The sequence below is a fragment of the Carlito syrichta genome, unplaced genomic scaffold (genome assembly GCF_000164805.1).
Source record: "Carlito syrichta isolate Samal-C Ts95f unplaced genomic scaffold, Tarsius_syrichta-2.0.1 Scaffold302059, whole genome shotgun sequence".
In the NCBI taxonomy this organism is placed as follows: Eukaryota; Metazoa; Chordata; class Mammalia; order Primates; family Tarsiidae; genus Carlito; species Carlito syrichta.
The window spans coordinates 293,637-320,493 of NW_007246155.1; the positions used below are offsets into that span (position 1 = coordinate 293,637).

Here is a 26,857-nt window from a genome sequence, read left to right on the forward strand (position 1 = left end):
GGGACTGGCAGTTGAGGGAAACTCCTAGAGGAGGGAGGGGCAGACCTCATCAGCAAGGGTACCTGCATGATCAATGTTTGCATACCTAACCCTGAATTGTACCCCACATCTTTATAATAAATAAATAAATTTAAAAAAAAAGCGCCAGGCAGACTAGTCGGAATCCTGACCCTGACACTTAGTTGTGTAACCTTCAGCAAGGACTTAACTTCTGCCCATGTTAAATAGGGATTTAACTTTGAGATTCAGATGAGATAATTTAGAGTTCATCTAGGTACCTAGAATACTGCCCAGCACATAGGGCATTTCTATTTAAATGACTGCTGTTAACACCGGGGCTTGCCCTGCATTGTCTTCTGGCATGCTCACAAAAGTCTGGAGGAGGACCAGAGCCCAAGGTCAGTGGTGAGGACCACTACTCTTCAAACCTAAAATCCCATGAATCACTTGCAAAGGAAACAACCCTGAGAAATGCTGGGTAATGAAAAACTGCTCAGAAACGGGGGAACAGTCACCCTGTCACTAGCCTGACCCATGCCACCCAAGTCAACTGCAGGCTAACTGCTTGGCTCTGAAGTGCTTGACTCATTATAGCTTGAAGGGCAAAGTGATAAGTGAAAGTCAGAGCTGGATGGATGGCACTGTCTGTATTTCAGAGGATGGTTATTACAAACAAGAAAAAATGCTACCTATTTGCCCGAACAAGCAAACAAATGCTCTTGGTTACTTTTTGCTTGGAGTGTCGTGAACTGTCACATAACTCCCACAACAAAGTTGCTTTTATGATGCGTAAGGAATGGCTTTCTGACTCACTTGCAGCCTTCTCCAGACCTGGTGCTGATTCTCTGAACAGAAGAGACCTTCCCTTTCATTTACCATCCAAGGCTTGTATTTTTACTATTATAGCTCATTTCATACTCCGCCCTGCACTGTATAAAAATCAGTCTGACTTCCTTTGCTTGACTAAAATCTCCTTGAAGGCAGATACTACGTAATTTCATTTTTTCCCTCCTTGTGCTACATCTAGGGCATACATAGATGTACAGTTCATTTGCAGACATAAGTTGATGAGACATCTCATTGAATGCTACTGATCAAAAATAAGAAATACAGCCAAATTCTATTCAGCTATTAAATCAACACTTTACTTCAACTATATGGTAAAAGTAGGTGACAATGGCTTATTCAGAATGGTGGATATGCTGCTTTATCTGCTTTTCTATGAAATCACAATGCCTGTAGCAATTTAATGGAACTGCACCATCAAGGGCTGGCTACTCGGTGTCTCAGTTCACTTCCATTCCACTCTGTGCCACACACATTTATTGAGCCTTTGTGTTTAAGGTACTTTCCAGTTCTCCTCCTTCCCCATCTGCACCCCCATTCCCACTCGGCTGGGGACCGCTGTGTTACCTCTAAGAGATGTAGGGAAGGGACTGAGGATTAAAACGGATAATGCACGGAAGAAAAAGCTTTTAACCTGTCAGGACTCATGATTCATAAATTACAACCTTAACATCATCTAAAGTATGTCTACTTAGCACTTATGCCATCATGAGCTCACAGAACGACATGGAAAGCTAACATGTATTTTTTCTCAAAAACATGAAAGAAGGAATCTATTAGAGAAGAGTAGTAGTTATCGGTTAACTAAAAAAAAAAAAAAAGAAAAGAAAAAGCTGAATTTCTATTAGCTAAAATAGAGAGGACTATATATCTGTGTGATAGTGAAAATAGTGAAAATGGAAGCCCTCGCAGTGTTAGGCCTATCCATTTCATCTCTTAGGTGGGAAGACCCTAGCTATGACTCTAACCTCTTTCTCTTCTATCTCCTAATGGGTTAACATATTAACCCTTAAATATACTCCAAAATGATTAAGCTAGTAGATGACACTCAAACTGGAAAGCGTTGCCATTTTCTTATCGAGAAAATGAATAGTCTTCCCTGTGAGATGCCCCTGGTGAGGATGGAAGTGCACTGTGTGATGCCATGAAGGGCATTTGTTGCACAGTGTCTTACATCAATAATCGAGTTCTCTTTCTGTTACTTCTTGTCCCCAGGCAAGAGCAAGATAAAAAATGTAATGATTTTTGTTAATTCAGGGAGACTTTATTGACTAATACATGCAGGTGGTCATAACTCATGTTAATTGAACTCCTTTGAATGTCAGACTTTCATATGCATTTTAATATTTCTAACTCACAATAACCTAATGTGATAAGTTCCACTATTATCTATTTACAGATAAGGAAACTGGGATTAGAGAATTTAAGTAACTTGCCCAAGGTGAAACAACCAATAGATGGCTGAACTAGGATTAAATTAGATTTATCTAAAAGTTCAAGAGAGTTCATTTTTGAGCTCCTGCAAGAGTGCAAGTTCCTTAAAGATGCCACAAGTGGATTATTTAGCTTGTTTGTCTCAATATCTCCTAGTGTCCTTAGGGTGCTTTGAAGTACAATGTGTAGATAATTCAGCATATCATGCTGCTTCCTGGCTTAATCCTATAAAAATGTCATCTTCATGGAGTTCAATGCTCTAAAGATTTGTCTTCACTTTCTTCTAGAGAATGCTCTTCCATCTTGCCCACTTTTTCTTCCTGTTCATCCACCCAGATTAAAGAAGAAAATAAATACGATTATTTTACTTATTTTGCTTCACTCCCTCAAGGCTTCCTTGAAGCAGCAACGCACATTGCCAGTGAAGTTCCTCTTTAAGGATAAACAAGTGATTGACCCTGAAGCCACTGGACAGCTCACATGGTCTACACCTGCCTTTCTTCTTCATGTTTGTCTCCTTCCTGTCTTTCTGGAGCTATTGAATCCCTGCCACAACCCTTCCCTTCCAGCCTTGACAAAAGAGTTTGGTGGTCCAGTTTTGCAAAAACTGCCCTTTAAGCCTGAAACTTAGAAGGAAGCCCAGTTTTCTAAACAATCCCTGTTCTTGCCTTTAGTTAATGGATCCTTTTATTTTCTGTCCCTTTTTGGTTTCTTTCACAAACACACAGGCACCCTCACAGCCTTGGGTCTCTGATAGAGCACAGTACCAGGAGGCAACTGCCCTGAGCACTGATACCTGGGATTCAGTTCCAGCTCTGTTACCAGAAAGATCTGCCTGGGGCGAGTCAATGAATCCTCGTGAAACTAGTTTCCTCACCTGTGAAATGACTCCCGGAGTGAAAGAACTGAAGATTTAAAGGCCCCTTCCAGCTCCAAACTGTGATTATTCTTTAAAGAATTACAAAGGAAGAGAAAGTGCTCGGATATCTAAATCCCTGTTTCTCTCAGTACTGATAGCAGGATAACTCCCAGAAAGCCACTGCTCTTTATTAAATGTGGGTGAATGTCTCAGACTTGAAGGATGATGGCTGCTGCAGATAGCCATAGATCAGAACCTATTTAATTGCCTAATTCCCCTCCCATTTCTCTGTAAATATTGGGGGGATTAAGAGTGAAAGTGATATTTCAGCTCTTTGGTCTACACAATAAACTATTCTAAGACAGATTCATTAGAAACATTTCACAATTCTCTCTCTTTGGCTTAGGAAGCATGCAGTAGTCAGCCTGCTTTCTGAGAGTGCATAAAAATCTTGGAACAGAGCACAGGCAAGTACGTCTGGACTGTCCCCTCCACACGTAGTTCTTTGAATATCCATCCAGTCCAAAAATGAGAGCTGTTCTGCACCTGCACATACGGGGCTTTGTCATTTCAAAGGGCACAAAGAACTTCATGAACATGGCCTTTCCTTCTCTCGATACGCCCCTGTAGAACAGACTAGCTGTCATCCTCACTTGTAAACAGAAGGCACGAGGCATGGGGAGGAAGCCACTGCAGGAAATGCAGGCCACTCGTGTTGTGGGTGCTACATGCATGAAGGCCCTCCCTTGCTCCTTCATAAAGCATTTGGAAATAAAGGCGCTTGGTTGGGCCATATCTTCAGGCATCCTGGCATGACTTTGTTCAGAGGCTGTGTGCTACATGAAGCTGAATACAGCCCTGGATCCGAATCTTGAGTGAGAGAGACAGACTGGTCAACAGGTATTGTATAGGATGTAATGGGAGCACAGGAGGTTAAACGATCCATCTATCCCAGCGAGAGGGTGTCATAAAAGGTTTCTCGAAGGCCCAAGTCTTAAGGAGTGACACATGTGAAGAAGGATGGCAGTCAAGGGGCAGGAAGGAGACGATGTTTTTGGCCCAGAATGCCTACATTCTCAGGGGTTCTACCATCTCTTCCTGGGAAGCGAGATTCTATTTCTTGGTCTATGTAGCAGTTTAGTGAGGGCCTTGAAACCTCACTGGTGAATCAAATGTGGTCTAAAGTAAGTGATGCACTTTCAAACCTGGCAACAGAACATCCTGTATGATCTTCTATGCTCCTCTCTACCTGGCCTTTATAGCAGCCCTCAAAGAACTCCAAGATGGGAAAACCTATGAATTACTGACTGGAGAAGAGCTGCCTGACCAATACTGGAGTTAGCATGAGTGAGAAATAAATTTAACAGTGTTAAACCACTGAGATTTTGGAGGGTGTTGGTTACAGTGGCTAGAATTCAGTACCCCAATTGTACAGTGTGCCAGGATAAGGAATAATAAGAAAGATCTCAATGACTTGCTGTCATTTTAACATCTACATACTCCAAAATTGCTTAGGTTTTTGACCTGGAGGTCAATTACTCTTTCTTCCTTCCCCATTCTCCAATGGCACCAAAATCTCTTCTGGAAAAAAAAGAGTGACCTTTTATAGTCTCACAGCAAGTCTACTGCACCATCTGAGTGTAGTCCCCAGCAACTTGTGCCTTTTCATGGACGCTTCTTCATTATATATATTATCATGCAACATATTATATATAATTATACATATTACATAATATATACAATAAAGAAATGTATTATGGTATATATTATACAATGACCAATGATGTTAGTTTCCTCACAAGAATGTACGTTTTGTGAGGACAAGGGTGTCTGATGACTCATTATGGTAATGGCATGCCAGGGCAGTGCCTGGTGTAGAGCAGACACGCACATCATTTGCAGAATGATTGAATGAAAATAAATATGAAGGGTGAAGGTCAGGTTTTTTGATGAGGATGGAGCTCTGCTTGGATATGTCTATTTTGAATGTCCTATGCTATATCCAGATGCAGTTGTTCTGGAGACAGATGGATTACAAACTCTGACAGACAGAGGCATGGAGGCCACTCACACACCTGTGAAAGCAGAAGACATGCGGGCAGATAAAGGCACCAAGGAGGAGTATGGGAAGGAAGAAAACGAGACAATTAAGACTGAAGTCTGGGGAATATCTGCGCGCAAAACATAAGAAGCATGAAAAACTAATGAAGGAATATTAGGAAAAGGAAAGAGAACAAAGAGTTCTGCAAATAGAACTTTGTGAGAGTCGTAGTTTTGGGGCTGGGAGTACAGAAGTATTCAATAAGCACCTGTCTATTGATGGAAATAAGTGCTGAACACTCAGTCCCATGAAGATGGCCAAAGGGGCCAACGCTTTTTCTAATAGACATAAGCCAACATCATCCTAGTGAATCACTACAAAATACCCCCTTTGCACATTTCTCGGGGTGGATGCCATGAGGCTGTGGGCCATCCTGGGGCCTTTCACAAGTCTGCACAGAAGGCGACATTTCTGATCTGAGTTTCTTCCCCATCCAGCAGATTCTCAGAAGTACAGAAAAGCTCTCATTCTAGGTAGAGATGTAATAAGTTAGAGTCAGTAAACTATGACCCACAGACCAAATCTGCCTGCTTCTGTAAGTAAAGATATATTGGAACACAGTCACACTTATTCCTGTCTGAATCGTCTATGGCTGCTTTCACTCTATAGCAGGGGTGAGTATTTGCAACAGAGGACATATGGCCTGTAAAAGATGTATGTCCTGGCTTTTTATTTTTATTTTTTTTTTAGTTGTAGTCTCACTCTGTCGCCCAGACTGGAGTGCAGTGGCCGCTCCTGGCCACCACAGCCTCGACCTGCTGAGCTCTGGCGATCCTTCCACCTCAGCCTTCCAAGTAGCCGGAATTACAAGCATGCACTACCACGCCCGGCTGATTTTTTGATTTATTGTAGAGATGAGGTCTTGCTGCCCAGGCGGGTCTCAAACCCGCAGGCTCAGGCAATCCACTCACCTCAGCCTCCCAAAGGCACGGGATTACAGGCTGAGCCACCAAGCCCGGCTATGAACTGGCTTTTTAAAGAAAAAGTTTGCCAACCCCTGGTCTAAGTGAGCATATCTGTTTGTCCCAGAACAATAAGATATTTTCAGAGTCAGGTGGAGTTCATAAGAACCCTAGAAATTCCACAGCCTACCTTGCCAAGGACCAGACTTACAGGAAATGGAAAAGTCTGCCCTCAGACTGAATCCAGCCATGAATTACCTCCATGCTGAATGGTCTATCTGTGTGTGTATGTGTGAGATCCCGTTTAAGTGTGTCTTTACTCGACATCCACTGGGTGGTAGGCCAACATTGAGTGGTACTAAGTTTAAGACAACAACAGAAAGAAATGCAAGTGAAGAGAACGTGGGTAGATGGAGAGTGAGTGACAGGATGGGAGAATGAAGTTACCCTGGTGAAAGGTACTATGAGAACATCCGTGCCTGTGGCCTGAATTCTGAAATTGCTTTTCTGAAAAATAGCAGAAGAAATAGAAATGTGTTTCCATCATTTTTCTAAGTGACAGGGAAATAAGACCGAGCCTTGCTTTGTAGACTTTTAAAGAAATTACATTGATTGTACATGTTTCCTCTAAAGCTCACACACATCTGCATCAACTATGAAGACTAGAACAAACACCTTAATTTTAAGGACCTTGAAAGAACTAGTCTGTAAGAGAATAGTCTTGAATAGGAAGCCCAATTGAGATGTCACATTCATAACTCTCCTTTCAAAGTCTGAAATAATCTGTGAGCCCATCAAATTAAGACTTTCATTTCTTTTTTTTTTTTTTTTTGAGTTGGAGTCTCACTCTGTCACCCAGACTGGAGGGCAGTGGCTGCTCTCAGCCACTGTAACTTTGACCTGCTGGGCTCCAGCGATCCTTCCGCCTCAGCCTTCCAAGTAGCTGGAACTACAGGTATGCGCTACCACGCCCAGCTCATTTTGATTTATTGTAGAGATGAGGTCTCGCCAAGTTGCCCAGGCAGGTCTCGAACCCGCGGGCTCAGGCAATCCCCTCACCTCAGCCTCCCAAAGGCGTGGGTTTGCAGGCTGAGCCACCAAGCCTGGCTGACTTTCATTTCTTAATTCTAGCAATTCTCTTCCCCTGTGACACAGGAGTAGCAAAGTGACAGTTATAGCCAGAACTGACCTCTGATGCTTTGTTATGTTAACAAAGTATTTAGGAAAATACCCACGTTTTGGGGGGAGCAGGATTTCTGTTCCCCAGCGTGCCACAGTCTCCACCACTCTATGCTGTCTTCCCTTAAGCGTTTGCATTCTCAGCCCCTATCAGTGCACCTCTACATCTCTGCTCATGAAACCTTTTTGGTTAACTGTTGCTTTGATCTATTTTCTCTGATTAGGCCTAAAGTTAAATTAACCCTTTTAACTTTCCAGCTTTGTCCATTTTTTGAATGTGCTTTCTTTGCAGACATCCTTAAAGTTTTGTCCAACAGAGTTTGACCAATTCACTTCCCTAAATAGAGGGGGATATTCTCTTTTCAGTAAGGAGGCACTAAGGAAGAATGAACATATTGTAAAAATCTGTCATGTTTTGTGGGATTATTGATTTGTGTGTATCACTTAGATCAGTGACCTTCAGGCTATGAAGTCTTTATGTGCAGCTGGTCAATCTCCAAGCCTCTAATTTCGGTATTATATTATCATATCAGGCTACATCATACCTTCGTCTACAGACCAAAGACATGTGCCTCCTTTTTGAGTGGTGATTGCAAGTGTGGCTCTTAAGTAATCTAATTGTGACAACCACTCTGAGGAAGTAAAAGGTGACTTTTTTGTTTGGTTGTTGATGGGTTCTTCCATTTTAACCAAAGCGACTGTAAAGTAGATCATTATAAAGTGTGTCTGTGTTACAGTGGCCCCCACAGTCCCCACCCCCGGGTGTTCACACCCTGTGTGAACACTTCTTGAACATGCTGAGTCTGGTGACTTGGTTCTCATGAACAGAATGTGGCAGGAAAATGGGATGTCACTTCTGTGATGAGATTGCAAAAGCCTATGACTTCCATCTTGCAAGCTCTTGTTCTCATGTGCTCATTCTGCTGTGGGATGCTCTGCAAGGAGAGCATCAAGGAACTGAGGAAGGCCGACAGCCAGCAACTTGGGAGGCGGCTCTGAGACCTTTGTCCAAAACCACCTCCACAACTGAATCTTGCCACAACCACCTGAGTGAGTTAGGCAGTAGATCCTTCCTGGTTGGGTCTGAAATGACTGCAGCTCTGTGAAAGGTCCAGAGTCAGAGGAGCCAGTGACGCTGTCACTGGGGTCCTGACCCACAGAAACTGTGACATTAGAAACATGGTTGCTATGTGTCACTATAATTTAGGGTCATTTGGTCTGGAGCAATATGGCTATTGATTTTATTTTATTTTTGTGTGTGTGTGTTTGTTTTGTTTGTTTGTTTTGAGTCGGGGGTCTCACTCTGTTGCCCAGGATGGAGTGTAGCGGTGCAATCATGGCTTACCACAGTCTTAACCTCTTGGGCTCAGGCCATCCTTCTACCTCAGCCTCCCAAGTAGCTCAGACTACAGGAGTGTGCCACCACATCTGGCTGCCTTAAAAAAAAATTGTAGAGATAAAGTCTTGCTATGTTGCCTAGGCTGGTCTGGAACTCCTGGGCTCAAGCAGTCCTCCCACCTCAGCCTCCCAAAGTGCTGGGATTACAGGCATGAGCTACTATGCCTGACTGGTTGGTTTTGTTTTGTTTCATTTTGTTTTGTTTTAACCAGGGTCAAACAAAGCACAGAAAAAAGGTCAATTTAATCCAATCAGAGGTCTTCTGTGCCATCCAGTGGGGACAAAAACCTGAAAATATGTAGCTTCAACAAAGATCAGCTTGACTGATCTGAACTTAGAAGGCAAGGGCAACTGAAATGCAGGCACACATTCCGCAGGCAAGCAGAAGTTCGGTGACAGGGTACAAAATGGTGAATGCCAGACAGCTCTATGGTGAGAGTCCTGGGGTAACAGCCTTCACTAGTCCACAAGTACGCTTGAGTTTGAATTTTGAGAGCACCGAGATTTAACTGAGGAGCACGAGCAGGCAAGGGAGAGATGGCAGCAGAGAGGCAGAGGAAGCCAGAGGAAGGTAAGGCTGGCAGCGAAACTCCAGCCCACAGGGTTACAGAAACTGAGGACTGTCCTGAGCTTGCCTTGTGGGATGGCAGGTAAGGACACAGTCTGCTGTAATCCCCTCCACTTGCAACAAGATTGGCTGGCCGGAACTGGCATGGCTGACTGGAGTCTGTGCAGAATAGACTTACTGGCCTGATGGGTGTCTTCTGGACGTCACAGCCCAAATTCCCACTGCTTGTGTCATACCATTTCCACACAAATTTGCACATGCAACCCATGAAGAAGCCTGAAGAGACAACTGCACATGGTCAAGGGACTGCCCAAACTTCCCCATCTTTTCCACCAGTCACTCCCCAGCCCTGAAACTCCTCCCCCAGAATCTCTCTCTTAAACATACTGCTTTAGAGTCAGTAGGGGAAGGCAGATTGGAGCCTGACTCCTGTCTCCTCGCTTGATGGCCTGGCAATAAACTGCAGCAAACCCTTCTCTCTAAAAAACCCAGTGCTTCAGTGTTTGGCTTCTGTTACCTGTCGGCATATGGACCCAGTTTGATTGGTAACAGTAGCTGTCACCGTATCACAGTCTACTGACATCCAATACACTGAAGATAAAAAGAGGATTCTGGAGTCTCTGCCCTTCTCGTTACTGGTGACACCAGCACTTCTTGTGTGGGGTGACAGCAGAGACACAGACTGGACCCGGGCAGGCTGAGAGATGAACGGAGCAGAGTAAGGGGTATGGCAAGCCTTCCAGAAGGGACTATGAAACTGGAAATCATCAGGAGAGGAACACCGAGCAACAGAATGAGCATAGGATGCAAAAATTGCGAATGTGCTGAAGCATATTTGTAATTCAGGAGGAAGAATATGCAGAGAGCAGGTACAATGTGGGCCTTGACACAAAGTCCCGCAAACTTTGAAATAAAAATCCTTTGTATGCCTGACCTTCAGGTGTTATACTATCAAAGGACAAAAGCATTACGCCCTTTAAAAAAAGAAAATATATTAGAGAATTACCAAAGATATGGCCACCCAGAGTTCTTGATCTGGAAAAAGGTGAGTTATACATTAAAAGTAAGCAATCAGGCAATATTCCCTGTATCTAAGAGACAGAGAAAAACACATGCTTAAAGGTTTCTACGCGAGTACAAAATAAGTCATTTTCTCATGAAACTTTCGATGTGCTTCCTTTCTTAAAAAAAGGTAAAATTTGTTCTTTCAAAGTCCAGGGAAAGTTTAGACCTGAGAAAAACTGAGTTGGGGCTGGTGAAGGAAGTGGGTGCTGGTGAAAATTGATGGTTAGGCTTTCGTAAAAGCCAGGCATGGCAGAAGACAGAAAGAATGGATGGAGCGGAGGGGCTCACGTGACAACTGTTCTAAAGTGTCCACACAGAGTGTCCATGGGCTGAGTGCATCAGGTGTACCTGAGAACATGAAATCTCGACATTAGTAAATATTTCAATATGTAAAAGGGCTTGTGACGGGAAGACCGTGCTTACCAAAGGAATATACTTTTTTTCCTCTGAAACTTGAAACAACAAATACAAATAAAGCATAAAAAAGATGCTTTGAAGAATGCAAACGCATCAGGATTGTACTTGGGAAGCCAACTTTTCTCTGTTTAGGAACAAACTCACTAATTCCAAAACATCGTATGTTAATTAGGGGATCTTAGGCAACAAATTGCATGACATTTCTCATGATGGATGAAGAACACAAATATTCTGAAGACCAAAATCGCATAAACACGATGAGGTAACATCCTGTCCACTTTCTGGCTGCATAGCTAGAGAGGGCGCAGATGGGGGAAGCTCGGAGACCACACAGTCAGCCCTGCAGACGGGGCTGTTTGCAGGAAAGCACGCATCCTCTGGGGGTTGCAGCATTCTGTCTGCTGCTGAACGCAGGTCTGGACGTCTCTGCACACTCTCTGCTCACCTGTGTGCACGGTAAGCACACCATGTCAGCCTCTTCATAGAAGCTTTAGTTTGTATTGTTTCAGTTTTATTATTTCTCCAATGAGAATGATATTCTGTCTTAAAGATAACCATAATTTATTCTCCAAATAATTCTGGGTTCAGTTCCTCTTGTTTCTCGTTATCAAATGGTGTGTACAGAATTATAGATGTATCTTAACACTGAGGTACTCTGATGCAAAATGTGTATTTGAATGACATGTGAGGAAAACAGTCATTCACTCAACCACTCCTGAGTTCATCCTTTTTTTTGAGTCGGGGTCTCACTCTGTCACCCAGGTTGGAGTGCAGTGGCACAGTCACAGCTCACTGCAGCCTCCACCTCCTAGGCTTAGGAGATCATCTGGCCTCAGCCTCTCAAGTAGCTGGGACTACAGGCACATACCACCACATCTGGCATATTTTTAGATTTTTTTTGTAAAGGTGAAGTCTTGCTGTGTTGTCAAGGCTGGTCTTGAACTTCTGGGCTAAAGCGGTCCTCTCGCCTTGGCCTCCCAGAGTGCTAGGATTACAGGTGTGAACCACCATGCCTGGCTTCATTCATTCCTTTAGTGTCCATGTATTGAGCTAAGCATAATGGGAAATTTAAGGCTGTTGAACTGTCTCCCCTCAGGATGCTTATAATATAGAAATGGCAGGATGTTCCTAGTACCTTCCGACAGGAGCAAGCATAGGACCAGAACATCTCAGAGGAAAGAGAGGGTAGTATACTCCCCTCAGCCCACACATATTTCTGGACCTCCCACTATGTGCCAGGCGCTGTCCTAGGTGTTGGTCTACAGAAGACAACGAGGCAGCCCAGGGCCCTGACCGCGTGGATCGTGCTTCCTGGGGCGATATAGAAAATAATGAAGAAAAAGAGCAAATAAATAATAGAACTTCAGGTGCCATAAGTGCTATGAAGAAAGCAAAGTAGAGCAGAATGAGGACAGGGACAGTAGGGGAGAGGCCTGTGAACTCACGAAGGCCTCTGGGAAGAGGTGACACCCGGTGGGGACCTGGGTCATATGAAGGAGCAAGCAAGCAAAGGGGTTTTCCAGGCAGACAGGCCAACACGGAAAGCCCTTGAGGCAAAATGAGCCTGTCCGGAACAAAAGAAAGCCCCATGGCTAGAGCGTTGGAGAAGAGAATGGCAGGTGAGGTCACAGAGGTGGGAAGGGCCAGGCCCTGCAGACTTTCGCAGGACAAGATGAAAGTTTATTTCAAGTGAGAAGCAAATTCACTGGAGATTTTAAGCAGGGCATGGCATGCTCTGACTTACATTTCAAAAGAGTCTTCCTAGACACTGTGTGGAAATTCAACTGTGGAGGGATAAGACGATAACTGGACTGAAATTAGACATGGTGAATAGTTCAGGCTGGAGAGGACCAATGAGAAACCAATGTGGGTAGTCTCAGCAACATGATTTGATTAGAAGCCATTGTGGGAGCCCAGCTAACAGTGGCTGGTGAGGATGAGAGTGCTAATTTCTAAGGCAGTGAGAAGTGGTCTCATTTCCAGGGCAGTTTCACAAAGGAAGTGACAGGACACTTTCTGAGCTGGACTTAAGTGATGGGCAGCACATGACAGGGCAGAATCACTCGTGGATTTACTGAGTGCCTACATGTGCTTATGGGCTGGGCACTGCTGTGTGTAGGAGACCTGGTGGCATGGAAGCCCTTGCAGAAAGTGAGAAGGAAAATGCCCGGCAGGAGGTGAACAGTGTGCTCAGAGGAATTCCTTCTAGAGTTAGTCCTAAGTATGCTTTATTCTTTTTCACTTATATGGTTAAATATATGAAATTATGTGATTGGACTTATACACCTGACTCTTCTTTTTTTTTTTTGAGTTGGAGTCTCACTCTGTCACCCAGACTGGAGTGCAGTGGCCGCTCCCGGCCACCGCAGCCTCGACCTGCTGGGCTCCAGCCGTCCTTCCACCTCAGCCTTCCGAGTAGCTGGAACTACAGGCGCGCGCTACCACGCCTGGTTCAATTTTTGATTTATTATAGAGATGAGGTCTCGCCTGCCCAGGCGGGTCTCGAACCCACGGGCTCAGGCAATCCACTAACCTCAGCCTCCCAAAGGTGCGGGATTACAGGCTGAGCCACCGAACCCGGCTGACTCTTCTTAATTTGCAAAAGTGCTGTTCTTTCAGTAGAAACTCAGTTGGCTGTCAGCTTGGAAATTTCATCAGATAACTTCCTTAGGAACTGGGTCATATTTCCAGTTCCCATTCTGGGAAGGAAAAAGTATGGCCCCTCTAGAAAGGAAAAGAGAAGAAGAGTATGCAACACAGGACATACACATGCCTCCAGGTGCCTCGTTCCAGCTTATTCGCTGCTGCCTCCAGCCTTGCCCCCACAGTCTCCTTCCCGCTGGATGATCCAGTGTCAGCGTCACCTTCTCGGGTTCCCACTGTCCACACTCCAGAGTCAACTGGCCCAACATCGTCCACCACGGCCCTTCCCAGCGCTTGCAGGTTGATTTCAAATCCCTCAGCCAATGAGCCCAACCTACTTTTTCTGCTTTATCTCTGACTATCCACTCTCCAGTTGTTTTAGTAACATCGCATTTTCTTCTTCTTTTTTTATTTTTTGAATTGTGGTGAAATATACACAGCATAAAATGTACCCATCATAACTATTTCAAAGTGCACAGTTCAATGGCAACTGAGTACATTCACACTGTTGTGCAAATCCCACTGGATTTTTAGTCATGGGGTTTTCCTCATGCTTGCAGCCACTTGCTGCCTGGGCCTTACCTGTATTTATGCATTTCCTGCTGGCCTCCTGAAATGCCTTCCCTTTCCTTATCACCTAAAATCCTACATATCTGGAGAACTAGCGCTCCGATTTCACCTCTTTCTTAGGCTTCTCTTAAGCCTCATCTGGAAGCAGAAGGTCGACTTTGTTGCTAGGCAACACACACTTCCAGTGAAGGGATGCCTGGTGGCAAACCGCATCTGGACCGCAGGATCTACACGTGAACTACAAATACCTGACAGGGATGCAATACTCTGGACTTCCTGGAGTGATGACTCTTGTGATTAGTAGGGACCCTGGAGGTTAAGTCTACAGTGATGTTACGAGAGATAGTGCCTCTTATGGGACAGGAGGCTTTTAAACCAAGGACATTCCCGCACCCACCCAACATGAATCCAGTCTTCTTGAATCTGAGCTGTCACCTGAGGGCTGGGACTGAGGCCTGCACCAGTCTGAAATTTTGCGGCTTCCCTGATGGCCAACAGCGTTTCTATATTACATCCTTCTAGGTAAATCTGAAGCAAGTGTGGCCCATGGTCATCTTATAAGCCTGAACGTGCAGTGGGACTTCAGCAGACTTGCTCTTGGGGTTTACATCAGTATATAGAAATATTGCACTACATGCAAATGCTCTTGCATGCTTGGGTTTAAAAATCACGGGGCACCGTACACGGGGCTAGGGCGATGAAAGCACTGCTGACCTTTGGAAGGAGCTGGATCGCCTGCAGAATTCTTTGCCTGTGCCCGGAATTAAGGATTCCAATTTCCAACAAATCCTGATCTTCCATAACATTGCTTCCCTGAAACAAAACCAGAAATGTTGTAAGTGAAATCAAGCATTTATACCGTGGGTAAATAACAAGAATTTACTTGATACAGAGAAAAATAACCAATGAGTGACCTGATTTTTATAAACCAAGACACAGCGTCATTCTTCCTTGAGGGCAAGGTTCAGCTGACGGGAAGGCTGGGAAGCTCCCTACCCTCTAGAGTCTCTCAAGGCTTACTATTCACGGTTGGATTATCTACATTGAGATTCACTCCTGCAACTTAAAACTCTGTTTCTGTAAATTTGTGAATGCTTTCAGGAAGTGTTGTCATTTAGGATTACCAGTGACCTCTACGTTGATGTGAATAAATGTCATTTTTTTCCCCCTTGGAAAACGGAATTTTTGAGGAGGGCTGATAGGAAAATGGAAGTATATTATATTAGGCAGGCTAGAAACGAGAATGAGCAACTAATGTTAAAATACCAAATGACAGACATCTGCCCAAGACGTGGAGATAGAACAATGAACGGGATGCAGGTCTCTGCCCACAGCTGTCTTCGTTACCCTTCCCCAGTGATGGGGATGGGTTGTTCAAAGGCTGTTAGAAGGCTGTGACTGTCCGTGATGGGGGACTTGCTTGGGAGGCCGGAGGGTGTCCAGGATGTGTCTTCAGAGGAAAAGATGGGTCACGGGGTGTATGAAGGGCAGGTGGTGAGGACTTAGCCCCCAAGAGGGGAGACGATGGGGAGCTATGTGAGTGACTTGGAAGTGAGAAAGGACAGAGTGCATGCAGAAGCAGCGAGTTCTGGAACAACATGGAGGGGAGCACACGGCGAGCTGGGCAAGGAGGTAGGGGCCGGATGACGCAGATGCTGTGTGTGCTGAGGCCTCCATCCTGACCGCAGCCAGAAGCCCCAGATGGGTGTTCAGAAAATGAGCTTCAGGATGAGATTCAAAACCTTGAACATTTTGGCTTCCATGGCTAGGCCTCAGTTTCCTAACTTGTAAAATGACAAAGTTGAGCCACACAAGGTCCAAGGGCCCATTGAGTCCTGAAATTCTCAGATTGCAATAATTATTTTAAGCCTCTGATTAATATTTGAATATAAAAATTTACAGATTGCTCATTTTGTCCCTGAATTTTAACCTTTCTGAGTTTTGTGAGCTAGAACTAAACTGAGGAATCTGTACCAGTTCAAGAATTCAGACCACCATATTTTTTTTGGACAAATGCAACTGTCCTATTAACGTGTAACACAGAAACACTTAGGAATAGAAATGACAGAATTCCTATTTATGGAGCATGCCGGGCGTTCAAAGCAAAAGAGAGCATAAATTGAGAAGGGCAAGGGAGGCAGGTTGCGGCTGTGGTTGTTCTGGAGATGACATGGGCACGGACCAAGGTTGTGATCACGGAGCAAGAAGCAGCAGGCGGATGTGGAAACGGTCAGGAAGTTTGGCTGGGAGACGGAACATGGGGGACGGCGGAGAAGCGTGGAGCACACACTGGCTCTGGGCTTGGGCAGCGGGAGGATCTTGAAGCCTTTTCCCGCCACGATGGAGGAGGAGGCACAGGCCTGGTGTGGCGCAAAGTGAGACTCATGCCTCTCCCTGGACAAGGCCAGAATAGATGGGAGACCATGCTACGAGTGGACGATTGCTGTTCTGAAAAGGATTGCAGCCATCAGCATGTACTACAGCTTGGGATTTAGAATGCACATTCTACCTCCTCATCGTGTCATTCCTTCACTTCAGCTATACCGGCCATCTGGGAGGAGACAGAACTACCCAGGTATAAGCAGATGACAGCGAAAAGTCTAATGAAACACAAATAGAGTCAGTCTTGGCCATATGCCACAGGAAACATTGCCCTCTGGAAATCACTCAGTGCACACAACACAGCATGGTTAAGAATATAAATGACTTCATTTTGAGAAAGTGTTATTTCCAGAAATGGAGTCGGGTGGTGTGTGCTGCAGGATATGTGATACCATTCTGACTTTTACTCTCTGAGGGATTCTCCAAAGGAGTTACCTGGTCTTAAAAGGTCTTTGGGCATCTTTGTGTCAGAATATTACCAGGCTTTTCAGGAACTATATTATTAACATACAACTCCAGCTAATGCAAAATATAGGACCTGGTTTCTTTGCACAGATAGAAAACATAGCTACTCTCTATAGGGAATCCCAAATACTTGACTTCAGTGTTTGACAATTAAATCCATAAAGTCCACTGTTCTTCCTTGATACCCCCAGTATACAATTTTCTCTATCTTCAGTAAGAAAGGAGTCTTTTTGAAGAACTGTAGGGAAGTTAAACATTTTTAAAGATGGTGTTAAGCATATAATAACATCTTCTCCTTGGGTCAAATTTCCTAGCATGCAGGAGAGTTGGAAAGCACTTGGCAACTTTTGAAAAAATGAGTTGGGAATGGGCAAGATGGCGACAGAACTGGTGGGAGTATGAAAGTCTCTGCAAGGGCGAGTGTCCATGAAGACACTCTGCGTGGGTGGGTATGGGCAAGGGGGTGCGTGAAAGTCCATCTGAGGGCTTTCTTTGGGAGGCAGCTGTAACCCACGGCTGCCCTGAGATCAGAGTCCCTGGTGCATGGGATCATTTGCTGTTTTCAGCGGTCTCTCGGGAGGAGGCAGCAGAGATCAGCTGCTCCTCAGCACCTAGCACGTGGCCCACATCACCACTTGTGGCAGTGCGCCAGTCACTAGCAGTGGGAACTGTGGAGCAGGCATGGAGAAGAAATCTGGAGCTGAGCCCCACTGGCGGTGAGAAGACACTGACCATTTTCTCTGCCCCAGGACTAGGCAGAGACCTGTGTTGGACAGCCTAGCTCTGTTCAGCCCCCAACCTGAGATCCAGAGGTGATCTCCACACCTCTCTGGGATTGACCATCACCGACCCAGAGAGGAAACTTCAGGAGTGGCCATGGAGAGACAGACACCCCACCCCACGCTGGACCAGGCACAGACACATCTGATCTGAGTGGGAGACTTGGCAGCAGCAGTGACTGCAGAAAGTTGGGTGAGTCTGGATCAGATTCACCCTCCTCCCACAGCAGTCCATGGGGCAACTGACCCATGCTAAGAGCAACCAGATCAGCCTGCACCAAGAGTGGAGGGGAGTGGCTGGAGATAGGCGCCCACTGTCTACTGGGGCTGCTTTGGGGGTGCTTGGGAAAGGAACTTGAAGTTCCAGAAATGGCCACACAGGGATTTTTCTTTCTTTATTTCTATTTTTATACTTGTTTCTGTTATTTTTGTTGTTTTTTAGTGTTTCTGTTTGCGTGTGGGTATTTTTGAGGGTGAATGCATCATCAGAGTTTTTTTGTCCATATGTTTGTTTGTGTGCTTTTGTTTGTTTGTTTATTTGTGAGTTGGTATGCCTGTATGCTTTCCTTCTTCTCACACATCACCTTCATCTCCCTGCTTCCTTTTCCCATTCTTTTCCTTTTTGTTATCTCACTTTGCTTTCAGAGTGTATACAGATGCCCCCACCACATGGACAGATTATAAGGTGGTGGGAAGTGGATTCCAGGGGCCCCACACACCTGCCAGTGGACACTGGGATCTGCAGATAGCTTCTGAACCACAGCTCCCCTCCCATCCCACCTTAAAGACATCTTGAAGCTGCAAAAAGCACAGTGCCCGTCCACATTCTGACTTCAAAACTGAACAAATCCAGAGACTCTACATGAGGAAGGACAGGAGAGGGGCAAACAGAAGTGAAAGCTCTCCGCCATTCACTGGGCAACAGAATTGAAGAAGGAGGAGGAAGGCAAGGAAAGTCATCACAAGTGAAGAAGTGCCAAAGGAGGACGACAGGCGGCATCCAGAACACCGGGGAGACAGTCCCTGAGAATACAGCCTTTGGAACTCAAACAGTGAAGAGTCCCAAGAATGACTGGTCTCAAACCACAAACCCAGATATAAAGATACTAATAGAGAGAATGAATAGAAGAGAGGAGAGGCAAGAGGAAAGAATGATGGTGCTTATAACTGAGATAACAGCAATAAAGAACACAGTAAATGAAATAAATAACAAACGGACAAGCATGGAAAGCAAATTTAACCAAGTAGAACCAAGAATCCCAGAACTTGAGGACCAAAATATGGAACTAACCCCAAACCGTTGAAAACATAGAAAAGAAGCTTGAAAAGACAGAACAAAGCCTCCAAGATATGTGCAATTATATCAAGAAGCTGAACCTTCTATTAATTGGCATTCCTGAGGCAGATAGAGAGACAGAGACCACCTTGGAACAAACATTTCATGAAATTATTCAAGAAAACTTCCCTCATCTCATCAGAGACATGATCCTTTAAATACAAGAGATTTAGGAAATGCCTGCAAGACATCAAATGAGAAGACCAACTCAGAGACACATAGTAATTTGCTTACACAAAGTAGGCATAAAAGAAAAAAATTCTAAAGACAGCAAGAGAGAAAGTTCAGACTACCTAGCAGGAAAGACCAATTAGAATAACAGCAGACTTATCTACAGAAAAACTATGGGCTAGAAGAGATTGGAGTCCAGTCTTTAAAGTTCTCAAAGGTAAACAATTCCAATCAAGAATTTCCTACCCAGCTAAGCTAAGCTTCATCAATGATGGAGAATTAAAATCCTTCCCAGACATTCAATTCCTAAGAGTTTACACCACCTCCAGACCAGCTCTACAAGAAACACTTAAGAAAATATTTAACACAGAAGAAAGAAAAAAAAAATAATGACCACACTCTTCCAAAGAATGTAGGAAAAAGATTAGAAACACTTATATAGCAATCCCCAAACCAAAAGAAAACCAACGAACCAACAAACTACAACAACAAACTCTATAAGAACTTCATGACAGGAATAAACTCTCACATCTCAATAATTAGCCTGTACGTGAATGGACTAAATGTACCACTGGAAAGATGTAAAATGGAAAATTGGATTAAAAAAATGATGATGACATGTTGTCTCCAGAAGACTAATCACACCAGAATGGACACTAACAGACTCAAAGTAAGAGGATGGAAAACAAATTTTCGGGTGAATGGAACACAAAAGAAAGCAGGAGTTGTGATCTTAATATCCTTTAAGCCATCACAAATCAAAAAAGATATGGAAGGTCACTACATAATGATAAAATGTTCAATCCATCAACAAGAAATATTCATCCTAAGCATATATGCACCCAACATAAGAGCACCAACTTTTATAAAGCAGCTTCTAGGTAAACTAAAAAAAGATATCAACTCTAACACTATCATAGTTGGGGCTTAAATACTCCACAAACAACCTCAGATAGATCATCAAGGCAAAAAAATCTACGAGAAGATCTGGAACCTCAACTTGATGCTTGACCAAATGGATTTAATAGATACCTACAGAACATTCCACCCAACAACCACAGAATATGCATTCTACTCATCACCACACAGAATGTACTCCATGACTGACCACAACCTCGGCCACAAATAAAGCATAAACAAATTTTATAAGATCAAAATACTGCCATGCACCTTCTTAGACCACAGTGGGATAAAAATAAATATCAACACCAACAAAATTCTCCCTAAACCCACAAAGACATGGAGACTAAACAGCATGATGTGGAACAACTCCTAGGTCAACACGGAAATCAAAACAGAGATTAAAAGATTCCTGGAAACCAACAAAAATGAAAAAACATCTTACTAAAACTTCTAGGATTCCATGAAAACAGTACTAAGAGGAGAATTCATATCTCTATGAACACACATGAAGAAAATGGAAAGATCACAAGTTAGCCTAACAAATCAACTAAGGGAGATAGAAAAACAAGACCACTAAAATCCTGACTTTAGCAGAAGAATCTAGATCACCAAAATAAAAGCTCATATATGGGACATAGAAGACAAAAATATAATACAAAAAATCAACAAAACAAAAAGCTGGTTCTCTGAAAGGATAAGCAAGATTGATGGGCCCTAGTCAGAATGACTAAGAAAAAAAGAAAAAAAGCCCAAATAAACACAATCAGAAATGCAAAAGATCAAGTCACAACTGACCATGAAAAATACAAAAGATTATCGGAGATTACTATGCACACTTGTATGGAAACAAACTTGAAAACCTAAATGAAATGGAGGACTTTCTGGCATCACACAACCTCCCAAGGTTGAAACAAGAAGAAATTGAGACCAATAAAAACCCAGAAAATTGACTTCATCATAAAAAAACTACCTACAAAAACAAAACAAAACAAAACAAAACCCTGGAACAGATGACTTTCCAGCAGAATTCTACAAAACATACAAGGAGGAGCTGATACCAATCCTATTGAAAGTATTCCAGGCCATGAAGAAAGATGGAACTCTCCCCAAATCATTTTATGAAGCTAACATCACCTTGACACCCAAACTGGGTAAAGATTCAACAGGGCAAGAAGACTACAGGCTAATATCCTTGATGAGCATAGATACAAAAACTCTCAACAAGATTCTAGCAAACTGGATCCAACAACGCATCTCAAAAATCATCTACCGTGACCAAGTAGGCTTCATCCCAGGATGCAGGGCTGGTTCAACCTCTATAAGATCATAAATATAATTAAATACACCAACAGATGTAAAAGCAAAAACCACATGATTATATCATTAGATGCAGAATAAGTTTTCAATAAAATCCAGCATCCTTTCATGATAAAAAAACTTGAACATCTAGGCATATCTCAAAATAGTAAGAGCCATCTATGATAAACCCACAGACAACATACTGCTAAACAGATAGAAATTGGAAGCATTTCCCCTGAAAACCAGAATAAGACAAGGCTGCCCACTCTCATCCAACATAGTGTTGGAAGTCCTAGCTAGAGCAATCAGACAAGAGAAGGAAATCAGGGGAATCCAAATAGGAAAAGAAGTTAAGTTATCCCTCTGCAGACAACATGATCCTATACCTTGAAAACCCAAGAAGATCTGTCAAAAACCTCCTTGCACTGATAAAGGACTTTGGCAAAGTCTCAGGGTATAAAATAAACATGCAAAAGACAGTCATATTCCTATTCACCAAAAATAGACAGAAATACAAATAAAAAGCACAATCCCATTTGCAATAACCACACACACACACACACACACACACACACACACACACACACAAATACCTTGGCATCTTCCTAACCAGAGAAGAGAAAGACCTTTACAATGAGAACTACAAAACACTGCTCAAAGAAATACAAGAAGACACAAACAGATGGAAAAATATTCCATGTTCATAGATTGGAAGATTAACATTGTTAAGATGTCCATCCTACCAAAGGCAATCTATAGATTCAGCACAATACCCATTAAATTACCAGCATCATTCTTCTCAGACCTGGAAACAACAATACAGAAATTCATATGGAAACATAAAAGACCATGAATAGCCAAAACAATCTTTAGCAAAAGAAACAAAACAGGCAATATCACACTTCCAGATTTTAAACTCTACTATAAAGCTACAATAAAACAGTTTGGTATTGGTACAAGAACTGGCATATAGACAATGGAACAGGATAGAAATTCTGGAAGCAAAACCTCAATTTCGCAACCAACTCATGTTTGACAAACCCTCCACCAACAACCATTGGGGAGAGGAGAACATATTCAGCAAATGGTTGCAGGGAGGACTGAATGACAACTTGCAGGAGACTGAAATAGGACCCCTGCCTATCACCATACACAAAAGTAAACTCTAAATGAATCAAAGACCTAAATGTAAAACCTCACACTATAAGAATCCTAGAAGAAAACATAGGAAACACCCTTACAGAAATTGGAATAGACAACCAATTCATGATCAACTCTCCAAAAGTGAATGCTATAAAATATAAGACAGACAAATGAGACCTCATCAAACTGCAAACAAAAGAAACCATCAAGAGAGTGGAGAGACAGCCCACAGAATGGGAAAAAGTATTTGCTAACTATAAATTTGACAAAGGCCTAACATCCCGGATCTACAAGGAACTCAAATATGCCAAAAGGAAAATAACAAGCAACTCTGTTTAAAAAAATGGGCAAATGATATGAATAGACACTCCTCAGAAGAAGACATATGAGTAGCCAACAGATACATGAAAAAATACCCAGTCTCACTAATCATCAAAGAAATGCAAATTAAAACCACAGAGATACCATCTAACTCCAGTCAGGATGGCCATCATCAAGTAAAAAACAAAAAAAACAGATGCTGGAGAGAATGTGGGGAAAAGGGAACACTTCTACACTGTTGGTGGGAGTGTAAACTAGTACAACCTTTGTGGAAAACAGAAGTGTAGTGATTTCTAAAGGATCTAAAAATTGATCTTCCATACTACCCAGCAATCTCCCTTCTGGGAATATACCCCAGAGGAACTCAAATCACACTACAATTTGATACCTTCACACGCATGTTTATTGCAGCATTATTCACAATAGCAAAAACATGGAACCAGTCATGCTGCCCATCAAATGTGGACTGGATAGAGAAAATATGGTACATTTACATGATGGAATATTATGCGGCCATAAAGAAAAACAAAATTATGAACTTCGCAGCAACTCGGAAGGAATTAGAATCTATACTACTCAGTGATTTATCACAGAAATGAAGACCTGAGGACCACATGCTCTCACCCACAAGCGGACCCTGAACATTTTTCATAATATATAAGAAAGGGGTTGGCAGTAGGGGACACTGCTGGGGGTGGGTACTTAACATCCATAAGAGTACCACATTTTCCCTGTACCCCACATCTTCAAAAAGAAAGAAATAAATAAAAAGAAAAATGAGTCAAAGTTATGGGAAGTATAATAAAAATTGTGAGAACGTGCCAAGGAGGATTTATACTAACTGGGAAATGTAAAGAAAAGGATTTCCCGTCCCCAGTGAGGCATGCTGTTAGAAATGTTCTATTTTATCTCTTTCTATAATTTATAGGGATGCCAAAAATATCCTGGTACATCATCCAGCCAGTCTTTTGTCCAAACAGCAGAGGACTTGGAGTCTAGAGACCTGGTTTTGGGTCATGGCTGGGTAAACTTGGCTCAGCCACACATTCTTTCTAGGTTATGGTCCTTACCCACAAAAATGAAGCCGTTTAAAGAATATGCCTTCAGTTTGAAAATGCTCTGATTTTAGTCATGTTTGACTTTTGATCAGTGTCATTAGATACACATATAGATTGCATGTTTTGAAATGCATTTGTCACCTAAAGTCAGCTTTAAGAAGTGATTAAAGAGAAGTTCAAGAATATATATTTTTTTAACAAACCAATCTTGGCATTATGAACTTACAAAATTTCTTATTAATGGAAATTACAGAAAACCTTATTTTTGTAGTGTTATGGATTGTTATAGCTTTTCAGAGAAAAACCAACTGTTTCAAACCTTATAACTAACCATTTCTTTTGCACATGGATAGCATCAAGGACAATATGCATGCCTATTCTTCCTGAGAGCTGGAATTTATTCTTTATCACCTGGCTTTAGTAAATGTTAGTGAATCTCAGATGGCCTTTCTTTTTCCTCAATAAAACCTGAGCACAAGCTCTAGCTTTCTTCCTTTCCATCTGTTTCTCACCTCACTCCTAGGCTAATGGCTTTGAAGCACACGCCACCACGCCCCCTCCATCCACTCAGACTCACTCCCCTCTTCCCTCTCCAGCACACCTGCTGTCCCCACTTCCTCTCCCACGTACTCCTCAATCAACCCACCGGGATGAGCTTCAACCCTCGGTCAACTCCACAGATGATCTCCAAATGTTAAGCGTGACCTCTAAGTCTAGTTGATTTTTTTAAAACCGTGATTTCGGGTATTTACTGGCCACATGTGGATGATGGCTACCACAAAGGACAACACAGATAGGGAACAGCTCCATCACTGCAGGTGGTTCTGTTAAACAGAGCTCCTCTGCAGTTATAGACATTGAAACCAAAGTCAAATCGCTGAGATGGAAAAAAAAAATGGGGCAGTAACGGGGAATCAAAACAAAGAGTCAGAAATACTCATGAGTCATTCTCAGGATATGATTATTCATGTGCCTCTTAGTTAAGGTTCATGAGCATTAAATTTAGGAGGTTTAGCAAATTCTCTCCTAATTCTTCAATCACCAAAGCAAATTAGAAGCTCGATCTACTTTTGCTAGTATTTCTTTATTATGGTGGTAGAAATCTATGCTACGAAAATGACAAGTCCACTGATCAATTAGTCTTTTCTTAGCACCCTACCTGGCACATTGCATAATGTGTTAAGGGAACAATAATCAATAAATGAAGCTGTTTAATTACTTTCTAGGATGATCAAAGACCTAAGGAAGTATTTTTAGAACAGCTGTTCTTTTCCTGCCAATAAAAGTCTAATCCAGGGGGTCTTTTTGCTTTCTTAAATCATGGAATGAAAAAAAAAAAATCACCTAATATTTTGTGCACTGATAACCGAAAGCTGATGTTTATCTGACCATTGGGAGACTGTCTTAGGTATTGGACTTTTTCAGTTGTGATAAACTAATAAAATTACCGAACAAAATGAAAAACAGTGTTTTATATTTAATTATCCATTAGAATTGAAATAATCTCTTGAAAATACCCGCACTGTCGGCTCTGTCTCTACAAACGCCAGATTGAAAAGGTTCCACTATTTTCATAACCTTAACACAATATCATATTCATTTAGAAATCTTTCCTTCATATTACATATTATTATAGTGTATCATTTTATATACTATAATAATATATTATTACTATGTTATATAACAGGCTTGGGAAACATGTTTAAGGATTATAGGAAACTGGTTTAATCTTATTATAAGATTGAGTTGAATAATGTTATTTATTCTTTCTCTTCATTCAGTCCAAAACCAAAAAAATCAAGAGGACACCATTGACTGGGGAAAATGTTTTGTTCTACAATTAACTAAATTAATTTATTCTCCACAATTTGTGTGGCCTTAAATATTTAATATGGAATAATTCTATAATAGAATGAAAGCAAGATCTGGCACACTCACACATGAAAAAACACATATTTTAGTTTGTTTTTAATGTAACTTTTACAGCATACACAACATGGTGGCGTACAACTATACATAATTTTCTTGGGATAACAATGCTACCTCTTAGCTTCTATAAGAGCTTTGAGTCAATTTGATATCAATTTATAAGTAAACCCAACTTTTCTGCATGATTATGATAATAGTTATTGTGATGAAGACCAGATTTATAATTCCCCTATCAGTGTTGGAACAAAGCTTTATTTAGTTTATCATACATGGGTGACTATGATTGATCAGATAACGGTTAATGTGCTTTTTCCAACTTTAATTTCCTCTCTCACTAATGAAATGGCAGCAGAAGAAAATATTATGATTCATTTAAAAGATCTCTCTACCTTAAACCCCTATTGAAATGAACTCTGTCCACTGCAGTGAAATTTCTTGTGTACAACTCAACTAAATTTTCGTGTTTTTAGCTTGTGAAGAAAGTTTTCTGGAGTCTCTAGACCACATGGATTATTGATTCAAATAAATGTTATATCACTAAGCAATAAGTTAGAGAGTATCTTACATATGTAAGTTATATATCTTAATAAAATAAATTTTATCTTGGGATACAAATATAATTTAACGTTAGACATTTAACAGCTAACAGGATTACAATGAAATTTCTATCACCAATTTTTTCCTCTTCATTTTTGAAAACTATTTCCCTTTGAAATGTCTGTTCTCGAGCTACAGAGACAGAGAAGGAACTTAAGGAATCGGGTATTTATTTGTTAAAGTATTGAGCAGGGTTTGGTGATATCATAAACTGTAATTATGATTCATTTGAGATATGTGTTCATTTAGGTTTTAGAATTGTGTGTGTTTATAAAAGACTGCAAGTAAGGTATACAGCTGCAAGAGAAGGCGCTTAATTTTCATTCTGCATGCTACTCCACAACTTTTTCAAATAAGAAGAAAAATTGATCTGGACAAAACATATTTGTATGCTCCTACTTTTCTCCAGATGCATATGGATCAATAAAAAACTTATAAACACTCACTGTCTTCTTTCCATTTTCATACTAAGAGCCAGTGGTGTCAGTGTAA

The 26,857-nt window shown here is 42.1% G+C and overlaps 1 protein-coding gene across 1 annotated transcript in view; it reads right to left on the reverse strand.

Annotated features, from left to right (window-relative positions):
- LOC103258307 (ankyrin repeat and sterile alpha motif domain-containing protein 1B) overlaps positions 1-26,857 on the reverse strand; it is a 552,345-nt gene that overhangs the window by 281,948 nt on the left and 243,540 nt on the right. The window contains exon 5 of the mRNA XM_008055979.2: positions 14,697-14,795. Within this exon, the coding sequence (XP_008054170.2) occupies positions 14,697-14,795 (99 nt within the window). The remainder of the gene's footprint in view (positions 1-14,696; positions 14,796-26,857) is intronic.